Source organism: Stegostoma tigrinum, chromosome 6 (genome assembly GCF_030684315.1).
Source record: "Stegostoma tigrinum isolate sSteTig4 chromosome 6, sSteTig4.hap1, whole genome shotgun sequence".
Lineage (NCBI taxonomy): Eukaryota > Metazoa > Chordata > Chondrichthyes > Orectolobiformes > Stegostomatidae > Stegostoma > Stegostoma tigrinum.
The window spans coordinates 15,519,101-15,545,979 of NC_081359.1; the positions used below are offsets into that span (position 1 = coordinate 15,519,101).

Below are 26,879 nucleotides of genomic sequence, written 5' to 3' on the forward strand. Positions count from 1 at the left end.
GCTGCCAAACCAGTGCTACAACAGCTTCGCAAAGCACATATTGAGATACAGGCTGAGACTAACAGTTAGAGTATTAGGGCTGTCTCGTCTATGCAGAAGTTAGGTTACAGATTATCTGTGATCTAAATGGCTTCGAGGAACAGGCTTGAAACTGTGCATTGGCCAGTTTTGTTTATTAAAAATAGCTCGTACGCTGAAGTGCACCGTGCAGTGCACTCAATGTGTCGACAGGTAAAAGAGTATGTTTGCGTGTCTGTTATGAGTGAGAGTGAGTACATAGAGAGAGGGATGTAGACAATTCTTGTGGCATATTATGGAAATATTTTAAAAGGATCCATGTACTTCAGGATCTCTCCCGTCCATTAATTATCTGAGTGACCAACAATGCGTTATGACAGACTTCGAGTTTAAAGACTCAACAGAACAGTCCTCTTAATCCAAATTATTTTTAGAAGCACAAATTAAATGTGTGATATTTAAAATAAATATGAGTTATAGAACTTTTCATGACTTAGGACATTGCAAATCATTCAGTTATACATAACTTTCGAGAGCTTATTCACTGTTGTCTTTGGAGAAACACAGGCAGCTAATATACATGAGATAATGACCAGGTTGTCTATTTTATTTTGTGGACTGAGGGATAAATATTGCCCTGTGCACCAGACAGAATTCCTCTGCTCTTCTGAATTGTGGACATGAGATCTTTTATATCCCCGAGAGGGCAGATAACACGCTCGGTTTACTATTTCTTTAGAAAAATGGCACGTCCAACAGGGCAGTATTCCCTCAGGACTGGTCCTCCAAGTGCCTGGCTGGATTTTGCACTCATTCACTGCTGTGCAAGTCAGAACTACCCACGGAGGCACCGCTTAGTTGCTTAATTCAAAGTATTGAATAATCTATTTTTAAGTGAAATAATGGATCAGGAAACAGCAACTAATATAGGAGTTTTTGGTGTCAGAAATTTCTGCTTCCAGATAAATTTAATTATGATTCAAAGCCAATATTATAATCAGCTGAAAGCCAGCTACCCATTCTTCAACATTAGTCTGCATGCTCTCTGTTCAATTTTCTTTTTATCTGTTAAGTATCTGAACACTGACCTTTTTATTACAACATCAGCTATTCAAAGGCATTATTCTCCTTAATTTTTGAGTCTGGAAAATTCCAGTAAGTAGTTAACCAGGAAATAATGTTCAGCTTCGGTGAGTTTCTCTACTGCTATCTGTAAAACAGAACAATATGAAGCAATCTCCTATAAAACTCTGTATTCTTGCAAAGATATAAATGTCCCTCTTCCATATCTATTGAAATTATGCAAACTTGTTGAAGATTATACCTTTCCACAAATTTTTCTTTTACAAATTAAAGAATTTTTTGGACAGACTGAAGTAGATGGTATTGCTATTCCTGCAGCGATGGTTAAGGGGCGTTTTGACAGAGGTTTTCAAAATAATGAAGAGACTTAACAGGAAATAAATAAAAGAGAAACTGGTTCCACTGCCAGCAGTATTGTTAACTAAAAGTTACAGCTTTAAAGTAATTTGCAAAGGAACTTGAGGGAAGCTGATTTCTTTTTAATGCAAGTTTATGATAGCATGGTGTGTGTTCATGAAAGCTGCTTCAATAATGGCTTTCAAAAAGGAACTGGATGATGAATTGAAAAGGAAAAGAATGCACACTGTACAGAAAGGGTTTGGAAATTGGACTAATTGGATAGCCCTTTCAAATAAGCTAGTACAGGTATAATGGGCTGAATAGCCTTCTGAGCTGCTTTATCCTATGATCAATACCATACTGATCTATCCAGTAAATTTGATTTAGTTTACACATGTGGTGAAAGAAGTATTTAAACAATCTATCTTCTTGATATGTGTTTGTTCTCCTCTAATCAGTATGCAATACCAAACTTTCAAAAATGTCTTAAAACTTAAAATTTTCTTATGTTGTAAAAACCAAAATGTGAAATGTGCTGCAAATCACACCCTAGAAAAAAATGCAGCACTTCAGACAGTCCTCCCTTGAGGCATGAAACTGAAAATTTCAGCAGGTAACAACTATCACAAACTAAATTGGGACAGATTTTCTTCCCATTGTTGGTTGCTCCGGCTCTCTACTTAAATTTCGCAAGCCTTTTTCACCTTCTTTTGATTTTATGGTATTCAAGCATTCTTCTGTATTCATCTGATTGGAATAATCATTGTTATTTTACTGTAATAAGTTCTTTATGCAACTAATCTACGTGAATCAGTAATGTAGGTCAACAGACCTACGTTGCAAGGTAAGCACCATAACCGCACTGATCCGAGAATATGTACTTCCTGAGAACTTTAAATTGCACAGTAAAATGAAGAAAAAATTCAGACTCTCGTTGCAATGCAAATAAACCACATCCCGTCAAAATTTGTGTATTATCATATAACAATATTACACACATTATTGAGAATATCAGAGCAGAAATGAATGATCTAATATATGTTAAAGGAAACTGTTACAACCAGTTTGAGAACCATGTGTACAAGAAGTCCCAGCAAGAGAACAAACATTCATGAAATTTTCCAGAAAGGGCAGAAGGGCAAAATCAGCTAAGTGTCCTGGCTAATAATCAACAGATGACCTGGTCATTATCACATTATTGCTGTGGAACATTGCTGTGTGCAAACTGGCTGTCGTGCTTCCTACAGAACAAAGTAACTAAAGTTGTTTGGCTTTTTAATGACCTGGGAATGTCCTAAGGTTGCAACAGCGTAAATGCAAGTCATTCATTCTATTAATTGACGTTCTAAGCACGTCTCATGCCACAGACAAGGATAAACATCAGGTTGGGATTGAGTTTTGTTTTCTAGATCTGCAACGCATCAAGTCAGTAAAACTGGTTGTTTACACTTTAAAAACCCGGTCCAGGGATGAGATTGGCTGACAATAAAAGAAACACATCAACAGGAAAGCTTGAAGTTCAGAGTGCGCTCTCTCAAACGTAGGATGTTAAATGATCTATTTGAGATATTTCAAATGTTAAAAGAATACATCAGGAGACAGATACACTATTTATTCTGGTGTAAGAATTCATGAAAACCTTAAGATTCAGAATCTTAAAGTCAGCAGTCATAATTTTAACACAATGGTAGTGGAAATCTGAAACTCTCCTCCACTAAAGTGCTGGGGATTAAATGAAATCAGGATAGAGATCAAGATTTTTATCAGTAGAAGTATCAAGGGATATTAAAGGTGTCAGAATGGGGTTACTAATCACCTATGCTCCTCGTAAATGGTGAAACAGCTCTCATGAGCCAAATGGAAGACTCTTGTGCTTAAAAACCATGGTTTCCCAAACTGTTTGTGGGTTTTTGAGTCATGTGCCATAATACTGGCATCTCAAACTCCTACGCAGCAAAGACTCCCAAGGAGCCCTGATTAATTGGTAAGGGCTATGTGGCCCCTTTAAATCATCAGCGTTTTTTTCTCAAATTAGTGGTTTGGAATGTGCCGTTGGAACTTGAGACCTGAATGCTGCAAGGAAAAGCCCTGTGGAGAAGAACATGCTATTTTAACTTCAAACTCTGCAAGTGAACTAGCTCGTTTCTGCTGCCCTGTTCCCACAGGGCTGGTTCTTGTCAACGGCCATGACTCCAAAAGGAGGTGACAACAGGTAAAATTCTGCAAAGCACTGCGATAAACTGTATCTCGATTAGATGCATCCAGCAGCTTGACAGTGCCACTGACTGGAGTTTAATAGTATAACAGCCATTTGTACAGTCACCATAATACCCAGAACGACTTGAAACAACAACGGCAAACACAAGTGAAAATTCAGCTGGACCTAAACAATATCTGCAAAGTAAGTCAGATTTAAATGCAATGCTGATACTTGAAAAGATCAATCACTCAAGGCACTTTGGTCAATACAGATATACAGCAAATTACAATTATACTCTTGCACATTTCTCCTAGGTTTGTTTAATATCCAATCATAACAAGGGACTTCTTGTATAATATCTCAGAGTAAAATACAAATTGAATTGCAAACTTAGTTTGAATACAGTGGAGTTGCTCATGGGATATTTCAGGATACCAATTTCTCAAGGGATATTTGTCTGACAGAAATCACTGATAAGCCCTCACCCATGGCTACAGCATCACATTTCAAACCACAGAATTAATTTTACCTGAAAATGCCTGAGACACAACCCAGATGAAGGGGTTTCACACAACTAAATTTGCTTAATAAACCTCTCCTGCTGTTCAATAACCAAGGCAGTAAACCATTCTCAATAATCAGAAAATCACGCACTCAGCTTTTCCTCATTATTCTACCAACAATGTACAAAAAATTCAAATTTTCATGCAGAAGCTGTGTAAACACACGTGCAGAGATTGTAGGCCCAATTTCGCACTATACAGTTCTGTACTGAAAAAATAATTAGCAACATTAGGAATAGAATTAGTAAGAATCCCAAATAGCAACCTGTGCCAAGTGACCAGTAACTTGGCATAACTAATTTAAGGACAGACTGGTGGGCAGAGGGGGTGGGGTGGCCCTGTTGGTGAGGAATGATATTCAGTCCCTTGTGAGGGGGGACATAGAGTCAGGAGATGTAGAGTCAGTATGGATAGAGCTGAGAAATTCTAAGGGTAGAAAGACCCTAATGGGAGTTATCTACAGGCCCCCAAACAGTAGTCAGGATGTCGGTTGCAAGTTGAATCAGGAGTTGAAATTGGCCTGTCACAAAGTTATCATTACAGTTGTTATGAGAGATTTCAACATGCGGGTAGACTGGGAGAATCAGGATGGCACTGGACCCCAAGAAAGGGAGTTTGTGGAGTGCCTCCGAGATGGATTCTTAGAACAGCTTGTACTGGAGCTTACCAGGGAGGAGGCAATTCTGGATCTGGTGTTGTGCAATGAACCGGATTTGATCAGGGACCTCAAAGTAAAGGAGCCATTAGGAGGTAGTGACCATAATATGATAAGTTTTAATCTGCAGTTTGAGAGAGAGAATCGCAAGTGTCAGTATTGCAGTTGAATAAAGGGAACTATGGAGCTATGAGGGAAGAGCTGGCTAAAGTTTAATGGTACATTACCCTAGCAGGGATGGCAGTGGAACAACAATGGCAGGTATTTCTCGATATAATGCAGAAGGTGCAGGCACAGTTCATACCAATGAGGAAGAAAGATCCTTAGGGGAGGCGGGGGCGGCCGTGGCTGATGAGGGAAGTTAAGGACTGTATTAAGATAAAAGAGAAGTATAACATAGCAAAGATGAGTGGGAAGCTTTTAAAGAGCAACAGCAGATAACTAAAAAGGCAATACACAGAGAAAAAAATGAGCTATGAAGGAAAACTGGCCAAAAATATAAAAGGAGGATAGTAAAAGCTTTTTTAGGTATGTGAAAAGAAAAAAAATGGTTAAGACTAAAATTGGGCCCTTGAAGTCAGAAACGGGTGAATTTATTATGGGGAACAAGGGAATGACAGAAGAGTTGAAGAGGTACTTTGGATCTGTCTTCACTGGGGAAGACACAAGCAATCTCCCAGATGTTATAGTGGCTGAAGGACCGAGGATAATGGATGAACTGAAGGGTATTCATATTAGGCAGGAAATGGTGTTGGATAGACTGTTAGGCCTGAAGGCCGATAAGTCCCTGGGACCTGATGGTCTGCATCCCAGGGTACTTAAGGAGGTGGCTCTAGAAATTGTGGACGCGTTGGTAATTATTTTCCAAGGTTCTATAGATTCAGGATCAGTTCCTGCGGATTGGAGGGTGGCAAATGTTGTACCACTTTTCAAGAAAGGAGGGTGAGAGAAAACAGGAAATTATAGACCGGTTAGCCTGACGTCAGTGGTGGGAAAGATGCTGCAGTCAATTATAAAAGATGAAATTACGACTCATTTGGATAGCAGTAACAGAATAGGTCAGAGTCAGCATGGATTTACGAAGGGGAAATTGTGCTTGACTAATCTTCTGGAATTTTTTGAGGATGCATCTATGAAGATGGATAAGGGAGAATCAGTGGATGTAGTGTACCTGGACTCTCAGAAAGCCTTTGATAAAGTCCCGCATAGGAGATTGGTGAACAAAATTAGGGCACATGGTATTGGGGGCAAAATACTGAGTTAGATTGAAAATTGGCTGGCTGACAGGAAGCAAAGAGTAGTGATAAATGGGTCCCTTTCAGATTGGCAGGCAGTAGCCAGTGGGGTACCACAAGGTTCGGTGCTGGGACCGCAGCTGTTTACGATACACATTAATGATATAGACAAAGGCATTAAAAGTAGTATTAGCAAATTTGCTGATGACACAAAGTTCAGTGGCAGTGTGAAATGTGAGGAGGATGTTATGAGAATACAGGGTGACTTGGACAGGCTTAGGTGAGTGGACGGATGCATGGCAGATGCAGTTTAATGTGGATAATTGTGCGATTATACACTTTGGTGGCAAGAACAGGAAGGCCGATTACTATCTCAATGGAGTCAAGTTAGGTAAAGGGGAAGCACAATGAGATCTAGGTGTTCTTGTACATCAGTCAATGAAAGCAAGCATGCAGGTATAGCAGCAGTGAAGAAAGCTAATAGCATGCTGGCCTTCATAACAAGAGGAATTGAGTATAGGAGCAAAGAGGTCCTTCTGCAGCTGTACAGGGCCCTGGTGAGACCGCACCTGGAGTATTGTGTGCAGTTTTGGTCTCCAAATTTGATAAAGGACATTCTTGCTATTGAGGGAGTGCAGCGTAGGTTCACGAGGTCAATTCCTGGAATGGCGGGACTATCATATGTTGAAAGATTGGAGCGACTGGGCTTGTATATTCTTGAGTTTCGAAGGATGAGAGGGGATCTGATTGAGGCGTATAAGATTATTAAGGGATTGGACACTCTGGAGGCAGGAAGCATGTTTCCGCTGATGGGTGAGTCCAGAACCAGAGGACACAGTTTAAAAATAAGGGGTAGGCCATTTAGAACAGAATTGAGGAAAAACTTCTTCACTCAGAGTGGTGGATATATGGAATGCTCTGCCCCAGAAGGCAGTGGAGGCCAACTCTCTGGACACTTTCAAGTAAGAGATAGATAGAACTCTTAAAGATAGTGGAATCAAGGGTTATGGGGATAAGGCAAGAACAGGGTACTGATTGTGGACGATCAGTCATGATCATAATGAATGGTGGTGCTGGCTCGAAGGGCTGAATGGCCTACTCCAGCACCTATTGTCTACTGTCTATTGAGATGCTGTTAGTAAGCTGGGGGATAAAATGTTTTATTTGCTATGCATATTTATAACACATTATTCCTTATTCATTAATTCTTCCAAAGCAGCTTAAATTTTGCTACAAAATATTCAAATTAACAGATAACTGACAGCTTCAAATCAAAACAGAACTACGTTGAAACATATTATTTGAAATTCCTCTTACTTAACAAGAACAACTGTAATAACTATGTGATCACAATGCATTACAGCATTCCCAACATCGTTAATTTCCCAGCGCCTTCAGTATCAGGAATTCTGGAAGATTCATGGAACTCATATAAACTAATTTTTTAGTTAATTCATTTGATGTAGGTATTGCTGACAAGGCCAGCATTTATTGCCTATCCCTAATTACCCTTAAGGTGGTGATTTTAAGCCCATTTTTAAACTGCTATAGTCAGCCAATCTGCTGTACACGCACAGGTGCTGTTAAGAAGCAAGTTCCAGAATTTTGACAGTATAGAACTACAATATATGTTTCCAAGTTAAAATACTGCACAACTTGGATGGGAATTTGACCTGACTGATCAAGAAATAGGATGGATTGTTGGTCCAATTTCCAATTTTACTAGTGACTAAACAGCTATTTATAATACTGATTCGATATTGCATACTCCTTCTGATTTGAAGCCAGTGGTTCCCTGTAAATTTGGGTTCAACTTTATTGAGGTTGGAAGACAGGAGGTCAAATCGTCAGGAAAGTAAACAATGCTTTCAGGTGCCTGAGCCCCAACTCTGGATCGCCTTCCCTAAAACTCTGTGCCTTGCTGCCTCTACCCAACCTTTAAGACAATTCTGAAAAACCTTTTGAACATCTAACCTAATACCTTTTCCTGCTCCGAACACTCCTGAGGAGCATGTTTGCAAATTGTTATGTTTGTTAAAGGTGCTATAAAATTGTAACCTATTGTCCTGTTCAAATTCATGCATTTTTCAAAAAACGCATCCTAACTTTGAGAACAGAACTGTACAGAAAAACTGCTGCTGTGTTTTTAACAGTTCCTACCTCTTCTTCTTGCTGACAATCATGTCCATCGTCTGCAGCAATCGTCTCTCCAGTGCAAGAATATCACTATCAGTCACATTTCTTGGGGTAGAGATAAAACGTTAGTTAAAAGACATGTTATAAAATCAGATAAACATCAAAGTGGGAGATAATTAGCTATGAACATAGCATTCACAGTGAAACAACCCACTGTTGTAGGAGACAGCATGGTTGAAGCTGAATGTTTTGGAGTTACACTTGTCTGGAAGATCTTCAGCATGGTTTGTAAAGCAGTCTTTTAAAACATATTTGTAAGCAGGAAATCTTGTTGCATAAAAGGAGGCCATTTGATTCATCGTGTGTGCCTTTGAAAGTTCCATTGAAGTAATCCCCTTCCCGTTCTTTTCTTTAGAACTCCGCAAATATTTCCTTTTCTGGCATTTATCCAACTCCCATTTGAAAGTTACTACCAAATCTGCCTCCATCACCCTTCAGGCAGTGCAATCCAGATCAGAAAAACTCAAGACCAACGCCAACATCCCTGCCTGCTTCTGGCTTTAAAAAAATAAAGATGGCCTTTCTTTTTTTAATGATGATCTCCCACATTAAAGAGGAAATAATAACCTCTATATTGTGTAAACCTCAATACTCAACAATGAACGATTCTGTCTTCAAGCCTTTAAATCCTTTCCACGTAGACTTCTCTTGTTTTTGTTCTTCTCAGATTCTTTCACCTCAATCAGTCATTGTCTCTCCATACTGTCTCTCTTCCACACATGCCTTGCACCCTATACTTCAATGATTTCCCATGTCTCACCTGAACTTGTTAAAACTCAGAGTTCTAATATTCTTCATTTTTAAATGGATGTAAGTGCCCACATATCATGAAGGAGGTTATTGGTCCAGTTTTTGAGATCAACACTGATAGCTTTAAAATTTATTTTTTCATGGGATTTGGATGTCGCTGGCAAGACCATTATTTATACAGTCAAACAGCATCACAGAATCATACAGCACTGGTCCTTTAGTCCAACCAGTCCATGCAGAACATAATCCCAAACTAAAGTAGTCCCACCTACTTGCTTTTGGCCCATATTCCTACAAACCTTTCTTATTCGTGTACACTTCTAAATGTCTTTTAAACATTATAACTGCATCCACCATTTCCTCTGGAAGTTTATTCCACGCTCAAACCACGGCGTAAAAAAAAACTGCCTGATGTCTTTTTAAATCTTTCTCCTCTCACCTAAAACATACCCCCTAGGCTTGAAATCTCCCACACACTGAGGAAGAGACACCTGCTATTCATCCTATTTATATTCCTCCATTATTTTATAAACCTCAATGTCCTGTGCCCCAGTGAAAAAGTTCCAGTCTATCCAGCCTCTCTTTATAACTCAAACTTTCCATTCCTAGCAACATCCTGGTAAATCTCTTCTGAACACTTTCCAGCTTAATAATATCCTTCTGATAACAGGAACGCTAGAACTGGACACAGTACACCAGACGAGACCTCACCAACGCAGTGTACAAGCTCAACATGACATTCTAACTCCTATATTAAAAGGTCTGAGCAACTAAGGCAAGGATACTAAATGCCTTATTAACCACCTTATCTATATGTAATGTTACTTCAAAGAATTATGTACCTGAGCCCATTGGTCGTTCTGTTTTACAAGTGTCAAGCATCGTACTTTTAATTGCACAATTCTTGTCTTTGTTTGTGTTTCCAAATGTAATACCATGCATTCATCCAAATTAAACTCCATCTGCCGCTCTTCAGCCCGTTGACTCAATTGATCAAGGTTTCTTTGTAATTTTAGATAACCTTCCTCACTGTCCAATCTCTGTGTCAAACTTACTAACCATGCTTTCGATATTCACAACTCAGTCATTTATATAAATGACAAACAAAAATGAACCCAGCAGTGATACTGTGGAACACCACTGGTCACAGGTCTCCAATCTGAAAAAGCAACCCTCTACCATCATACACTGTCTCCTGTTAAGTCAATTTTGTATCCAATTAGCAAGCTCACCCTAAATCCCATGTGATCTAAGTTTACTAATTAGTCTACCATGTGGAACCTTGTCAAAGGCTTTTTTAAAGTCCAAGTAAATAATGCCTACTGCTCTGCCCTCATCAATCTTCTTGGTTACTTCCTCAAAAAACCTCTAACAAGTTTGTGAGTCATGATTTCCCTCGCACAAAACCATGCTGACTGTCCCTAATCAATCCTTGCCTCTCCAAATGCATATAAATCTATCTTTCAGAATCACTTCCAACAACTTACCCACAACCGAAGTCAGACTCACAGGTCTATAGTTCTCAGATTTCTCCTTACATCCCTTCGTAAAGGCAGAACATTAACCACTCTCCAGTCGGTTACAGATGATTTAAGTATTTCTGCAAGGAGCCCTGCAATTTCCTCCCTAACCTCTCAAAGTTCTGGGATACACTAATCAGGTCTGAGAGATTTATCTACCTTTATATTTTTTAAGACCTCCAAGACTTCCTACTCTGTAACTGAACGGCTTTCATAACATTAATATTTATTTTCGAGCTCTCTAGCCTCCATTTCTTTCACCACAGTAAACCTAACGTAAAATATTCATTTAATATCTCTCCCATCTTCTAAGATTCAACACAAAGACGACCTCTTTGCTCTTTAAGGGGGCCTACTCTCTTGATGTGCATCCCCAATAACCTTTGAATATAGTGGCTTGCTTGGCCATTTTAGACAACAGTTGATAGTCATATTACTACACCCAACAAAATATATCGTATATGAATCCCCAGGTATCGAAGCAGTTTGTGTCCATGTGCAGCGACATCTGGACAACATCCAACTTGGGCTGATGAGTGGAAAGTAACAATTATGCCACACAAGTACCAGCAATGATCATCTACAACAAGAATGAATCTAACTGTCACTCTCTGATGTTCAATGGCACAACCAATGCTGAATTGCTCTCAGTATTCTTGGGGATTACAATTGACCAGAAACTGAACTCGCCCAGCCATATAAATACTACAACAGCAAGTCAGTGGCTAAAAATTCTTTAATGAATGGCTCACCTTCAGTCTTTCCAAAGCCTGTCCACTATCTATATGACACAAGTTGACAGTGTGATGGCATACTCTCTTTTTAGATACATGCAGCTCCAGCAATACTCCAGAAGCTAATGCCAATCAGGAAGTAGCAACATGAATACTGGTGCCCCAATCACCTTCAATATTCACTCTCTTTACCACCTAATGCACAGATGCAGCAGTATGTTCATCTGCAAGATAAGCTGCAATAACTTACCAATACTTTCCCAACAGCACCTTCCAATTGTGTAACCTGTATCACCAAGAGGGTTAAAAGCAGTAGACTTCCTCTCCTAACAACATACTGTGAAGACCTGGAACTCTATTGCTATCCTATCACTGCTGTCCGGTCAAACTTCTGGGACTCCTTTCCTAACATCGCGGTGGGTGTCCCTGTACACCAATGATTACAGCTTACCACCAGGTTTTCCAGGGCAATTAGGCATGGGGAATAAACGCTGGCCCAGCCAGTGACATCCACATCCCATGAACAAATACAAAAAAGGGAGTACTCGGATAGTATAGGGATTTTCAGTTACGATCAGCATTCTCACCTCAGAAAGTACGACATGTAGGTATACGGACAATTTACGGCGCCAAAGCCTGACAACAGTGCCATGAGAGTAACACCAATGACCCCAACTCTGCTGATCAATTGTTCAATTGATAGAATACCTGATGGAGAAAAGGAAAATAAATCCAAATTAAAAAGATTTGCACAGTGATGATACAAGATGTTTAAAACAGAATGACATTTGTTACAAGTGAAGTTGGGCTTTTGCACCTATTTCTTCTCAGCATTCACTGATTACAACATATTTAATATTTTAGCAGGGTGATGATGTGGTCAATTATATTGGTCTCAGACAGTATTTTGCTTACGATCAGAAACAAGACAGCTAAGTTTTGTTTTAAAAAATGTCAATAAATAATATTGACTTTATTAAAATGAAACTTGGTCAAACAAACATGCAACAATTACTGACAAAAATGGTCTAGATTACGCTAAAATAGACATAGTTAACATTGTAATATCCTCGACCTAGCACAGACAAACTACGATCAACCATCTCAAAGAAAACATCAAACAGCAAAAACAACCAAGCCAGAGCCAACAGTTTTCTCAGCAAAGCACCCAGCTGCCTTACCATGCCAATTCATTATTGGCACTATGGATCATCAATATGTACACAACTCCAGCTTTTCAGAAGCAGTATGCTTCAACAAGCCAACAGTCATCTTGGTTTGTTCCCTGAACTCTAATCTGGCTCACTGCCTCTTGGCTTCCTTCACCCTAGTTCATAGTTGCAGCAAATTATTGATGGCACACAGGTTCTCTGAGTTCCCACAGCTCCAAGGACCTCTCATGAGTCTTAACTCCAATGCTTAGCTGCCTACTAAAAACCAGAATATCGTCCCGACTTCTGACTGCAGGATGGTAAGGTCCTGGGGAATGTTGCTGAACAAAGAGACCTTGGAGTGTACATTCTTAGTTCCTAGAAAATGGAGTCACAGGTAGATAGGATAGTGAAGGCAGCATTTGGTATGCTTGACTTAATTGGTCAGTGCATTGAGTATTGGAGTTTGTAGGTCATGTTTTGGCAGTACAGGACATTGGTAAGGCCACTTTTGGAACACTGTGTGCAATTCTGGTCTCCCTACTATAGGGAAAATTTTGTGAAACTTGAAAGGGTTCAGAAAAGATTTACAAGGATGGTGCCAGGGTTGGAGGGTTTGAGCTGTAGGGAGAAACTGAACAGGCTGGGGCTATTTTCCATGGAGCGTCTAAGGCTGAGAGGCGACCTTACAGAGAATTATAAAATCATGAGGGGCATAAATAGGATAAATAGACAAGGTCTTTCCTGGGGTGGGGAGTCCAGGACTATTTGGCATAGGTTTGAAGTGATAAGGGAAAGATTGAAAATGGGCCTAAGGGGCAACTTTTTCATGCAGAGAGTGTTACATGTATGGAATGAGCTGTCAGAGGAAGCCATAGAGGCTGATACAATTACAACAATTAAAAGACATCTGCTTGGGTATATGAACAGGAAGGGTTTCCAGGGATATGGATCAAATGCTGGCAAAATGGGATTAGGTTAATTCAAGATATATGGTGAGCATAGACAAGTTGGACCGAAGGGTCTGTTTCTGTGCTGTACATCTCTATGACTAACTAACTGCTCTTGACTTTTCACTGAGCACCAACTGTACTAGTAATAATGTTCCGACTGAGGGAAAAACTTCTTTACCCAGAGAATGGTGGATATATGTAATGCTCTGCCCCAGAAGGCAGTGGAGGCCAACTCTCTGGATACTTTCAATAAAGAGATGGATAGAGCTCTTAAAGATAGTGGAATCAAAGGTTATGGGGATAAGGCAGGAACAGGATACTGATTGTGGATAATCAGCCATGATCATAATGAATAGTGGTGCTGGCCCGAAGGGCCAAATGGCCTACTCCTGCAGCTATTGTCTATTGACTCCTAGAACATCTTGAGCTCTGACTATACAGAGCCAGTCGTCCAAAATCGCAACATTGAGGGCCGAAGGGCCTGTTCTGTGCTGTACTGTTTTATGTTCTAAAATCACCTTCGTAACACTACAACACTGCAGCTTAATAATTCTTTTCTGCATGGTGCTTGTTTCAGTGTCTGTTTTATGACTCCAACTAACTTTGGCTGCAGCCTGCTCTTCGGTAAATCCAGAATTGTTTGGAGTGACCTATTGAAAGACTTGCAACTAGCTTTTGTTCCTTGGCAATATTAAATTTAAATTATAATTTAGAAATTCAAACGTAAGACCACTTTAGAACAGTTTGTTCAATGAATGTTACTATGTTCACTAGGTATCAGCTCCTACAGCACAAACGGCATAAAACAAAAAGAAACGCATCACACTTTACCTAAAACTGCAAATCAATCAGGTGTATACATTTGACAATAGCTCCAGATACGCCAAATAAACCCCAATAAACTCCTGATATTAGTGAAACTCCTGATAAACCCATTAGAAAATGTCAGAATAGTTTTATAAATATATGCTTACGATAATATCTGATGCAGAAGTAAAATGCTACAGTGCTTTAATATTATAGACAGTACACAACAGTGTAATGAGAGAAGGCAGATATTTAGAATCAGGATTACACACACAACTTTTCTGCTCAAACTACAATATCACTATTGGGAAGTAATGGTCAATTGGACATAGGAGAAGGTCACAGGCGTGCTGTTAGCTGTGTGCAAATTAAAGAGGGAATAAATCAGAAATTTTGCAATAGCACTGTGGAATCCACAGCACAACCAACATCTTCCCATTACGTATCGACTTCAAGGAGATGCAATTCAGTTAATAAATTCAGTGTGAGGATAAGTTTGCTTCTGGTTCTATCAGATAAATACTGTATCTCATTTATTTTGGTGTGATAATGTGACTCATTGGAATGTATGCCTCTCAAAAAACTAAAGACAGTTCAAAGTTATACCAATGGGCCTCCAAGTTGTCTCTCTACCACGAATCTCAAAACTTTTCCTTGGTATTGACAGCTCTCAACAAAAACGTACACAGTTGTAAACATAGTATCATAACAGTACCTTCTGACTACAACACTCGGCGGTCACACAAATCATTCTGTGGTTAGTTAACAACCATGGGTGGCACAGAATCAAAGAGTATCCATCCAATATAGTCTGGGCTATATTTGGACCCAAACCCTATCCAATATTCCTACTGGAAATTTACTATAGACTGCCATCAGAAGATCTGAAAAAAATCTTGATATATTTTTGGCTGTGTCCATAAGCGGATGCAGACTTGAGTTCATAACGCAGGGGCTCAAATCTCCAGCTGTGAATACTGAATGTGATTATTCTAACAAATCAAAGACTGTTTAGTACCAGAGAAATGGCTGTAAAGGTTGCTCAACTGTAGTCAGAATATAATAATTAGGATCCCATAATCTTTCAGTGCAGTAGGAGGCTTTTGTGCCTGTTGCGGCTCCTAGAAATAGCTGTCCAAAGTAGTCCTGTGCCCCAGCTTATGTTACATAATACTGCAAATTAGTTATCCTCAAACAAACATCCACTTTCCTTTGGGAGCTCCCATGGAACCACAGGAATTGGAATCCTGTGGATTCACTATCTTTTAAAGGAGTGTTCGAGATCTTAACCATGTGAACAACAATGCGAAAAAGAAATGATCTCCTTTCCAGAATATTTAGCAATTATTTTGAATCTATGATTTCTGGTTGTCAACCTACTCACCAGGGGGATTTTTTTTTCCTATCTGCTTAATCAAAACCTTATCATCAGGATTGCTAGCATTACACGCATCCTGAAAACAAGTAATAAAATTAAAATGACCAGGTTGCCATTAGATCACACATTTCCATACAAATATTTTGAATTATGAATAAGAATATTGTGTTAGACAACTGAATGCAACAGCTTTCTAATTTGGGCAGTCTCAGATAGGTTTGAAATGTGACCCATGCACTAACAAATAGCTCATGTCTAAATGTCCATCATCTTTTACAGATGAAAAATCCTGTGCAAATAACTCTGAAGTTAAGAATTTATGAAATGGGAACAGGGACACTGACAAATCTATAGGCATGTGGAATGCTTAATATAAAAGAATGTGCTTTGAATTGGGAATCAATGGTGCGATTTCCACAGATTTACTTCAAGAGCTTTTCATTTTTCAAAGTGCAGGTCAATCTGTCAGATCCTTCCACAAAGACTATGCTGGTGGCTTTCAATACTAAGAAAATAATCTTTGATTAATACCTTATTTGTGAAATTATACAAAGTAAATCATTCTCTTAGACAGTTGGAACAGACTCACCATGTTTTGGGCTTAGGATAGGAAAGGGATCTCCAAGTTTCCAGAAAAAATACATGAAAGCCAACCAAACAACACATGCGAACAGGAATCTCTTTCTCTGCACTGAAGGAATGTACAGGTTATTGCCAGAGCAATACAGCATAAGAGACCATTCAACATGCAGTTGAAATTATCTAAATAATTCCATTCTCTTGCTCTTTTCATATAGCCCTACATATCTTCCTCTTCAAGTATTTATCACATCTTCTTGTGGAAGTCATGTCTGAATCTGCTTTCACTGTGTAGTACATTTTAAACCATCATAAAACATTTTCTTCCCCTCCCATTCTTTAGATGACATGTCCATCATGGGCCTCCTGCAGTGCCACAATGATGCCACCCGAAGGTTGCAGGAACAGCAACTCATATTCCGCTTGGGAACCCTGCAGCCCAATGGTATCAATGTGGACTTCACCAGCTTCAAAATCTCCCCTTCCCCCACTGCATCCCAAAACCAGCCCAGTTCGTCCCATCCCCCCACTGCATCCCAAAACCAGTCCAACCTGTCTCTGCCTCCCTAACCTGTTCTTCCTCTCACCCATCCCTTCCTCCCACCCCAAGCCGCACCTCCATCTCCTACCTACTAACCTCATCCCGCCTCCTTGACCTGTCCGTCTTCCCTGGACTGACCTATCCCCTCCCTACCTCCCCACCCATACTCTCCTCTCCACCTTCGGTCCGCCTCCCCCTCTCTCCCTATTTATTGCAGAACCCTCACCCCATCCCCCTCTCTGATGAAGGATCTAGGCCCGAAACATCAGCTTTTGTGCTCCTGAGATGCTGCTGGGCCTGCTGTGTTCATCCAGCCTCACATTTCATTATCTATAAAACATTTTCTTCCCTTCTTACCTCTGATTCTTTTGTCAATTAATTTAAGTCTAGGTCCTCTGGTTACTGACTCTGCTGCCAATGGGAAGACATTATCCTTATTTGAGTACTGCTGACATATAGATACTTTGAAGCAATTTTATAGCTTGCCTCATCAATACAATTCACAGATATCAAAATAAAGGGAAAACAAATGAAACTCTGTAAATGAAGAGTGCTGATTGGTTGGTAAGTGGACTCTGATTAGTACAGGCATTGCCATGGGGAATGCATTTTTTGATAACAGGCAGTTAATATCAAGCTTTGTTTAAATTCTTGTAAATATTGTTTGCCCTTCACTTGGGTATTTCTTGTAAACTGTTCTGATGAGTGCAAGACAAAACGCTTCAACAAAATGCACCTTTTTTCCTGGTATTCAAGTTCTGTTTTATCAAACAACTGTATGTTCTTATTTATTTGATCAAAATACTTCATGGCTTTTGAACACATTTATCAAATCTGCCCCTCACTTTCGCTGTTCCAAGAAACAACTCACCTTTCCACAAATGGTCTACAAACTTGTTTACCGTAGATTGTGATTTGTTAATGCTGATTTGTTCAGCAATGTTACTGCCCTTTACAACTTTTGTGCACGATTGCATACAAATGATAACTTAAACACTGGCTCGTGTGCAGCCTCTATGGGAACTTCTGCATGGATGTGCTACTCGTATGAACCTCCACTGTAAACTGCAACAAAATGGTTTCTAAACATTGGCTCCAAGCAGATATATGCAAATACCATAGTAACAGCTCAGCATGAACCGCATAATATAACTGAAGAATAAATCTCATGTCAAGATAGCAGCTGGCTGTAATTTGAATTTTATGAACAATTTAACTAATTGATTGCACTATAAAACTATCAGCAAAAAGACAAGCAACACCGCATTTATTTAACACACAACATAGGACAACCATCAATTGTTGTATACCAACAACAATCTCGTATATCAATATTCAACACCGAATTAAAAAAAAGCAAACATATAATATGGCAAAATACCAGCCTAAATAAATATCCTGGTCTCAATCGTAGATTTGACTGGACAGGTGATTAGAATAATTTTTAATTTGCATTTGAATTATCAGGATAGGACTCTCCAACACCTGAAATTACCAGCACTTTCCAATATAAAATTACAACTCACTTCATTCAAAACATGCAAATTAAATACTTCTTAATGAATCACTGTAGTATTATCGTTGGTACATGTTATGGGTGCATCTACTTACAAAGTCGAATGTTGCTGACCACAAAATAGCCAATGTAGAAAGGAACAATAAATATAAGTGCCACAAGGGTGACATATAAATTCAACTTCCAATGAAAATATCTTGAGCTGGAAAACAACAAAATTAGATACGAATAAAATTCCTGTACTAGCAAAATGCTGCTGGAGCAAACTTTCTTTGATCAGTATGGCCCAGGCCTTCATCTTTCCCAAATGACACAGATTCTGTCCTTATCTGATTAACATGACCTAGCATTTGTACCTGTCCAATATTTAGGGCACTATGGTGAGAATCGGAGATCAGACAGGGACTCCCGCCAATGTAAAAAGGTCACTGGTTCACATATGAATGCATCCCATTGAGTCAATGGGTAACACCTGATCAAATCGAGGTTCAGATTAGTAAGGGTTCAAGTCCTTTAAATTCAGACCAGGCCACCAAGATAAGTTGCTTCAGTCTGTTGCATGTAAGGGTCATAAATGTATTTTTCTGTAATCCCAATTCTAGCTCAAAACTGTTCCAATTTCATCCAAATAATTCACAAGACTGCAATTCTATATAAGAAACATCCATCATATTCCTTTTAATGAGACAGTTGACAAAATAATGGATTTTTTTGATAAAGCCTTATAAATCTGTTCAAACTTCGATTATTCAAAGAGCCCTCTTGTGGTGCACTGGTACTGTTGCTACTCCAGGACTAGGAGGCCAGCACTCAGGTCCCACCTGCTCCAGAGATACAATGACATCTGTGAACAGGTTGATTGGAAAAACAGATTAAATAAAGATTATCTGATGCTTTTTCAAATAACTCTTGTAGTTAACCAGAACAGAATAAGATCAACTGGCTTTGTTTTGTAGCTCACCTTTTCCATTCTAATGAAGAATGTAACATTTGCAACCTTCATGTACTAATAATTTTAAAACAAGAGCAACATCATTCAGCAGTAAAATCAGACTCACTCCTCTAACAAGGTCTGGATGTTGGGACAATTAAAATCTTACTGACTACGATAAATGGATCTTTGTTGTGTAAGAGCCCAAGGGATTTATGTTAAAAATGGGTAAAATTTAACTGGATATGGTTCAACCATGATTTAACTCAATGATACAGGCTAGATAGGTATAATGGCCTTTTATAAAATTTTCACAGCTCCTGATTAATGGCTCTGCCAGCCCATCCGACAAATTCCTTAAGCATTTCATGATTCAAACCATCTGGGATTACTAAATTTTCTACTATCTAGTTTCTTTCATTTTAATGATAATAGATTTTATTCTCATTCTCAAAAGTACTTTAGTTCAAGTTATAAGGGTTATCTTTAACCATTTTAAAAAGAACACTCCAATTTTGAGTCTTAGAGCGATAGTTTAAATGAAAAAGATTAGCAAATTAGCCCAAAATGGTAAATGAGAGAACTTGTAAACAGTTGCAGATTAAAATCTGGGTCCAGGATACTGTGAAAACTAATACTCTTTAACAATTTAAATCAGGAAAGTATAAAAGTGACAGATCTAAGACTATGCTGTTAAGTAACAAAAAGGAAAAGCACTGTAACACTATTACCTTAAGATTATACAAGCCAAAATTAAAATATAGTAATTTAATTTTGCAGCTGACTCACAGAATATTTCACAGAAAACATAAAAACATAGCAACTGAAAACTGGTGATTTTTTTGTGATGATTAAAATTCTATTCTTCATATTAGAAGTGGATTCAATCTCACGCCCTGTTTGTATGCTGAGTATAATCAAATGTCTTGTTATATGTAGATAAAGCAATTCAAAGGTTCAGCACACAGAACATTTCAGCACATAGTGGTAATCTAACATGGACAAAGATGGACTGCAACAAACTTGCAAGCTCCTTCAAAAGTGTCTTCCAAACCTGCCATCTGTACAATGCCAAGATCAGCAGATGGGTAGGAACACCACCACCTGTGAGTTCCCCTCCAAGTCATAAACCATAGTGACCTGGAACCATATTGTTTTTCTTTCATTGTTGCTGGGTGAAGGTCCTGAAACTTCCTTCCCAATAGCACAATAGATGTCCCTACACATGAACTATACAAGTTCAAGGTGGCATATCACTGCCATCCTCTCAAGAGGAAGTGGAGATGAGCAAAAAGTGTTAGCCTTGCCAGTGGTGTCCATGCTCCATAAACAACTGAAACAAATACTTAGGTACATGCAAAAGGTCTGATGGTACTAATTTGAAGAAGAGCACAGAAATTCTCCCCAGCATCCCAGCCAATATTTTCAAAAAAATTAACAGTAAGTAAAGTTGTCTGAGTCTCAGAGGACCATAGAGGCGAGAAAGAGAGAGAGCCAGAAACATCACGCCTCAGGCAAAGGGCAAGTTTGAGAAGGCGGGACCTTCATGGTAAGCTTAACCGGTACAGGAATTGAACTCACACTATCGGTGTCACTCTGCGTTGCAAACCAGCTGCCACTCTATTGCGCTAACCAACCCTCATTTACCATTCAACTAACATCATCAAAAACATGATTGACTCATTATCACAACATTTATGGGATATTGTTATGCATAAAAGAATACCTTTTCTATAAATAATTGAGTCCAGAAAGAAACTTACTTTGGCTATCTACATTCTGAAATAGTAATAGAACTAATTCAAATTAGCGCAACCTGACAACATTTATGTACAACTAAAAAGCACAGAATGGATATCCTCAGACTGACTGATAGGAGGTATATCCATTCACAGTTTTAAATTGTTGATAAGGAATACACACTCACCTGCTGTTTAAAAGACCAAGAATCTCGAAGATGATAAGTTCAAACATAGTACAAGAGAAAGCAAACATCACAGAGAAAACCATTTGGACAACATACTGTCGGACCTGCAAAGAAGACAGACCATGATTAGCACAGTGTAGGAGAATGGACAGCAGCTTTCAGCAGTGAAGCAATATGGGAAAACTGCTAACCTTGGTAAGACAGTAAAAAAACAGGTGGACTAATGTTATTCAGTGTAGTTGTTTATGGTAATAGGATGCAAAAGTAACATTGTCCAAGTTTCCCATCATATGTGCATTACATAGAATTTACAACACAGAAACAGGTCATTGAGCACAACATGTTGAAGACAGCATTTATGCTCCATATGAACCTCTTCCAAGCTTACTCTATCCCATCACCAAACTACTGATTCTTGAGAGTTGCTGGCAAGACAGGTATTATTGCATATACCTATATGCTTTTAACTGAGTGGTTTTATAGGTCAAATCAAATGGCAGTTATAGTCCAAATGCATTAGCATGGGACTGAAAAACATGGATTTCCTTTCCAAAAGGACTTTGGTGAAAGTTTGTGACTTTTGTTTCCTAATTTGGCCTCAGGATATAGGCACCTCCAACATTTATTGCAAAACCTAATTGCTCTGAAGAAGTTGGCAGTCAGCTGCCTTCATGAATCACTGCAGTCTCTGGTGGGTAGGTGCACCAACAGTGCTATTAGGAATAAAGTTCCAGGACATTGACCCAGCAACAGTGAAACAGTGGTGATACATTTCCAAGACAAGGTTCTGGTGCCTTTGAGAAAGACTTACAGATATGTGGTGCTGCTATGCATTTTCTGCCCTTGTCCTTCTACACGAAGGTTTGGAAGGTGCTGTTGAAGAAAGCTTGGTGAATTGTTGCATTACTCTTGTAAATGGAATATACTGCTGTCACTATAAATATGTGGTGAAGGAAGTGAATTTTGAAGGTGGTAGATTGAATGTCTGTCAAGCAGGTTGCTTTTTCCAGGATTGTGTTAAGCTTCTTGAGTGATTTAAGAACTGAACTCATCCAGGTGAGTGGACAGCATTTAATCATACTCCTGATTTTTGCCTTGTGAATAATGGACAGAATTATGGGGAGTCAGCAGGCTAATGATTTATCTCCTAAATCCTAACCTCTAACTGTTTTTGTAGCAAGAGTAATTATATTGCTGTTCCAGTTCATTTTCTGGTCAATAATAATGCCCAGGATGTTAACAGTGGGGGGAGTTCAGCAATGGTACTGCACTGAATGTCAAGGAGAGATGATCAGAATCTGTCATGTAGGAGATGGTTATTACTTGGCATTTGTGTGTGAGAATATTACTTAATATTTATTAACCGAAGACTGAATATTGTCTAAGTTTTGCTGAAATGGACAAAGATTGCTTTGGTATCTGAGGGGTTGCAAATACAGCTAAACATTGTGCGATCATCAGCAAACATCCCCACTTCTATCTTATGGTGGAAGGTTATTGACAAAATAGGTGAAGGCGGCAGGACCTAGGCACTGCTCTAATGAAATCCTACAGCAATGCCCTGGGACAGAGATGAATGACATTCACAATTCAGAATCATCTTTATTCGTGTTACATATGACTTCAACCAGAAAACAGTTCTCCACCTATTCTCACTGACTCCAGTTTTGCAAGAGCTCATTGAAATGCAGCCTCGGGGTCTCTTGGTGGCACAGTAGTGGTATATATACTCTGAGCCAGGATGTCAAGATTCAAGTCCCTAGTGGTATGTAATCTCTGAGCAGACTCATTAGAAAATATCAAATTCTTCCCGATATCTACACTTCTTAAGTTCAGGTCTTCTGTCCGTGATGAGACCAAGGCTGTAATATACTATTCAGGAACTGAACTGACTATCAGTGAGCAGGTGATTACCGAGTAAGTGCTGTAAACCACTCCTTTCATCATTTTGCTGATGATCAAGAGTAAACTGATGAGCTGATTATAATAGAAGAATCGCTATAGAATCCCTACTGTGTGGAATCGGGCCTTTCGGCCCAACAAGTCCACACCGATCCTCACAGCATCCCATGCAGACCGATCACCCTATAACCCACCTAATCTACACATCCCTGAACACTATGGGCAATATAGCATGGCCAATCCACCAAGCCTACACATCTTTGGACTATGGAAGGAAACCGGAGCACCCAAAGGAAATCTACGCAGACAGTGGTAGAATATGGAATCGAACCCAGGTCCCTGGCGCTGTGAGGCAGCAGTGCTAACCACCATGCTGCTTATGCTGAAGTAGCCTTTTGTTTCTGGGTGGTTACGTTTGGATCACTATCATTATTAGAATCAAACTCGAAACATTGATGATAAATATTTCTTCCACATGATATGATCTGCATGAATGATCTGATAAAGAAATCTTTTTATAAAACGGGTGAGAAAAATGGCTTAGTGATAATGGGAACTGCAGATGCTGGAGAATCCAAGATAATAAAATGTGAGGCTGGATGAACACAGCAGGCCCAGCAGCATCTCAAGAGTACAAAAGCTGACGTTTCGGGCCTAGACCCTTCATCAGAGAGGGGGATGGGGTGAGGGTTCTGGAATAAATAGGGAGGGAGGGGGAGGCGGACCGAAGACGGAGAGAAAAGAAGACAGGTGGAGAGGAGAGCATAGGTGGGGAGGTAGGGAGGGGAAAAATGGTTTACTTGCTTTGTTAAGTACTAATTTTCTCCTTGCAAAGCCCAGCTTGTTCAATCTAACCTGAAAGGTTTAAACTCTTAGTTCTATTGTCATCTCCAGTGTTTCTATATTTTTTCCAGATTACAGAGACCGAAATGTCCATAAGTGTGGCGTAACAAAGTTTATAGAGAATTCACAGTGCTATAAGTAGAGTTTATCCAAGCTATTCACAGAATAAAACTGTGCACAGTGTTACAAGTGTGAGCTAGATAAAGTTCATGTTTAACAACAACTCACACAATATCTTTAACGTAAGAAAAATTCCCAAGTTGCTAGTTCTGTTCAACATCATTTTTCTGCTTTTCAAATCTATGAGCCAAGACAGAAAAAGCTATACACAAAATTGCAAGTACCTCAAAACTGGTACTAAACAGTGTTAAGGAAAAACATAAGTTAAGGAGCATATTTTACCTAGTAACAACCCAACCCATAATGAGCCTTTTTATTAACAACAGCAATATCTCACTGGCTTTGCAAAACTTGGAAATTTACCTCATAATCTTTGAATAATTGACGCATGAAGAAAAGCCATCCAAATCCAAAAAACAAGACCTGCAAAAAAGATGCACAAAAATTATTGAGACCCCAAACCAACTAAAGTGCAGTGTTGTCACAGGCAGAACTGACTGAAGTAATTCAGTTACTCTGATAAACACAAAACAACAACAGCTTCCATTTATTTGACACCTTTAACATATTAAGCCATCCCGAGGCACGTTATCGGTAAAATTTGGCTCTCAGCCATGAAAGATGACTTTAGGCGAGATCCAAAAACACAGTCAGAGGTAAATTTTATAGACCATCTTAAAGGGGAGGAAGAGAGAGACATTTAGAGATAAACTACAGAGCAGGGATAAATAGGATGTGGGCATGAAAGTTTTGGACATGCACAAGTTTACAGGAGGTGCAACAGGGGTAGCCAACCAAGGCAGAAAACCAAGATCAATGGATAATTTCACAAACATGATCCAGGAGTAGTTGCACATTTTATAGCAAGAATCTAACCACATAAAAATAATTTGTATTTACACAGCATCAATAATGTAGTAAAATATCCCAATCAGCCAAAGGCTAACACCAAGCCAAAGGAGAAGACATTAGGACAAGTCACTAAACATTTGATCAAAGTAGCAGGTTTTAAAGGATCTTAAAAAGAAAAGAGGCAAGTTTGTAAAGAGTTCATGTAGAGAATGCCACAGTTTCAGCCCAGGCAACTAAAATCACAGCTACCATTAGCAAATTGAAGGATGCTCAACAAGCTAGAATGGAAATAGTGCAGATAGCTTTCAAGGCTTTTAGGTTGGAGGAAATTACAGAACTAGACAAAGAATAAGCACAAGGGAGAATTGAAAAACAAGCATGAAACTAAGATGTTTGTTGATCAGGAGCCGAGTAAGTCAGCAATCACAGCTGGTGACATAAGTGCAACTTGACATTCAAAATTTAATTAAATAGGACAAACTAGTATTACAACATCTACAAAACAAATATGATGTTTGCCTCTGGGAAAATGTTTTTGTATGACACCCAGACCACGCATCAAAGGCAAGCAAGTCTTTAACTGTACCTTTATAAAATATTGTTGTAACCAGGAATCCAACAATTTATTTGACTATCATGGCATGGCATGGCATCAACAGGTTCTCTGTGGAATTTCAATATTTTGAGGTTGGTTGGCTTGGTGAGCTGTTCTGTTGTTCCACAGACGTTTCGTTACCATACTGGGTAACATCCTCAGTGCAGCCTCTGATGAAGCATCGGTGTGTTTTCCCGCCTGGTTTTTTTAAACTCTGGGGTCCGTTGCGATGGATTGCCTCAATTCCGGGTTTCCTCCGTAGTGGGGTCGAGTGCAATGTGTTTAATAATAGCCTGCTTCGTGGATTGCCATGCTTCCAAGAATTCTTGCGCTTGTCTCTGCCGAGCCTGTCCCAGGATCTTGGCGTTGTTCCAGTCAAAGTTGTGGTTCTTCTTGTCCATGTGGATTGAGGCGAGTGAGTATGTTACCCAGCACGGTAACGAAACGTCTGCGGAACAAAACAGCTCGGCGATCCAGCCAATCACAACACCAAGAACCCAAGCTACAGATCTACTCCAAAACCTGAGTATTTCAATAGCTGGAAGTGGCGAGAAAGCAAAGATACAATTCATGATCTCAGTTTATTAGAACCATTGAAGTACTTTCTGAAGTCTACCACAGTTGTAGAGAAGGAAAGAGCAGTCAATTTGGACGCAAAAAACTCGCACTAACAAGTACGTGAAAACGACCAGGATCATATGTTCTCATACAGCGACCGGATATTTTTTGAACGTCTTTTCACGGATCCTCATGCAGATGAGAATCAAGGTTTCAGTCTGTCACGCTGAAAATTCATCGATATGAAACGTTAGGCCTGTTTTCTTTCTGTCCCCATCTGGAAACATCTGTTGGGGACGAAGAGAAAACAGGCTGAACGTTTGTATTTGGAGAGTCTTCTGCTATTTTATCCCCTTTTCAATGGTGGTGATGGCGGTACCAAGGGGAAGGTGTGCAGGAGTGAGACAGATGGCACCAGAGGAAGGGGAATCTGGTGAATGTGGGGGTGATGTGAACTGGGAGAGGAACAGCATCAGGGAACGAACTGGGGCAGAGGAGTTCAAGGGGCCAGGCTGTGCAGGCTAATAGAACGCGAGGGGGAAAAAAAGAGAGGGAGAACGTGGAAACCTGGGAGGAGGTTGATTTGCGGGGACGGTGTCTCTCCCTCCCCGGGAGATCACCCCAAAACCGCACTGACCTGCGAAGAGAACATAATGACCGAGTCCACAACAAACGACATGGCGCCGACATTCACCTTCCGACGTCATCTACACACAACGCACAACGTCACCGGTGCGACGAAGAGGCGCGAAACCATGGCAACAGGGGTGGTCCGCCCACCAGCTGCCAGGGACGGCATGGAGAGCTCGGGTTGGGCCTCATTGCCCGGTAGGTGGGAGAATCACATCCATTCTCAATCACACTCAGGATCCACACCGGAAAAGTGAAGGGTTACAACTGAGCGCTGCACCGTCAGAGGGTCAGTACTGAGGG

General features: G+C 39.7%; 1 protein-coding gene across 2 annotated transcripts in view; it reads right to left on the bottom strand.

Annotated features, from left to right (window-relative positions):
- si:ch73-390b10.2 (Golgi pH regulator) overlaps positions 1–26,677 on the bottom strand; it is a 45,377-nt gene extending 18,700 nt beyond the window's left edge. Inside the window, exons 1-7 of one of the 2 annotated variants that reach the window (XM_059646455.1) lie at positions 26,584–26,677; positions 24,305–24,364; positions 21,077–21,180; positions 18,314–18,420; positions 16,172–16,273; positions 11,881–12,001; positions 8,254–8,334 (exon numbers count right to left, since the gene is read on the bottom strand). In XM_059646455.1, coding sequence (XP_059502438.1) covers positions 8,254–8,334; positions 11,881–12,001; positions 16,172–16,273; positions 18,314–18,420; positions 21,077–21,180; positions 24,305–24,364; positions 26,584–26,625 — 617 coding nt within the window. In that variant the 5' untranslated portion in view covers positions 26,626–26,677. Of the gene's footprint in view, positions 1–8,253; positions 8,335–11,880; positions 12,002–16,171; positions 16,274–18,313; positions 18,421–21,076; positions 21,181–24,304; positions 24,365–26,583 lie in introns of those variants that run through there. The other variant, XM_059646456.1, reaches the window with a different exon arrangement.
- Between the last annotated feature and the right edge of the window lie 202 nt (positions 26,678–26,879).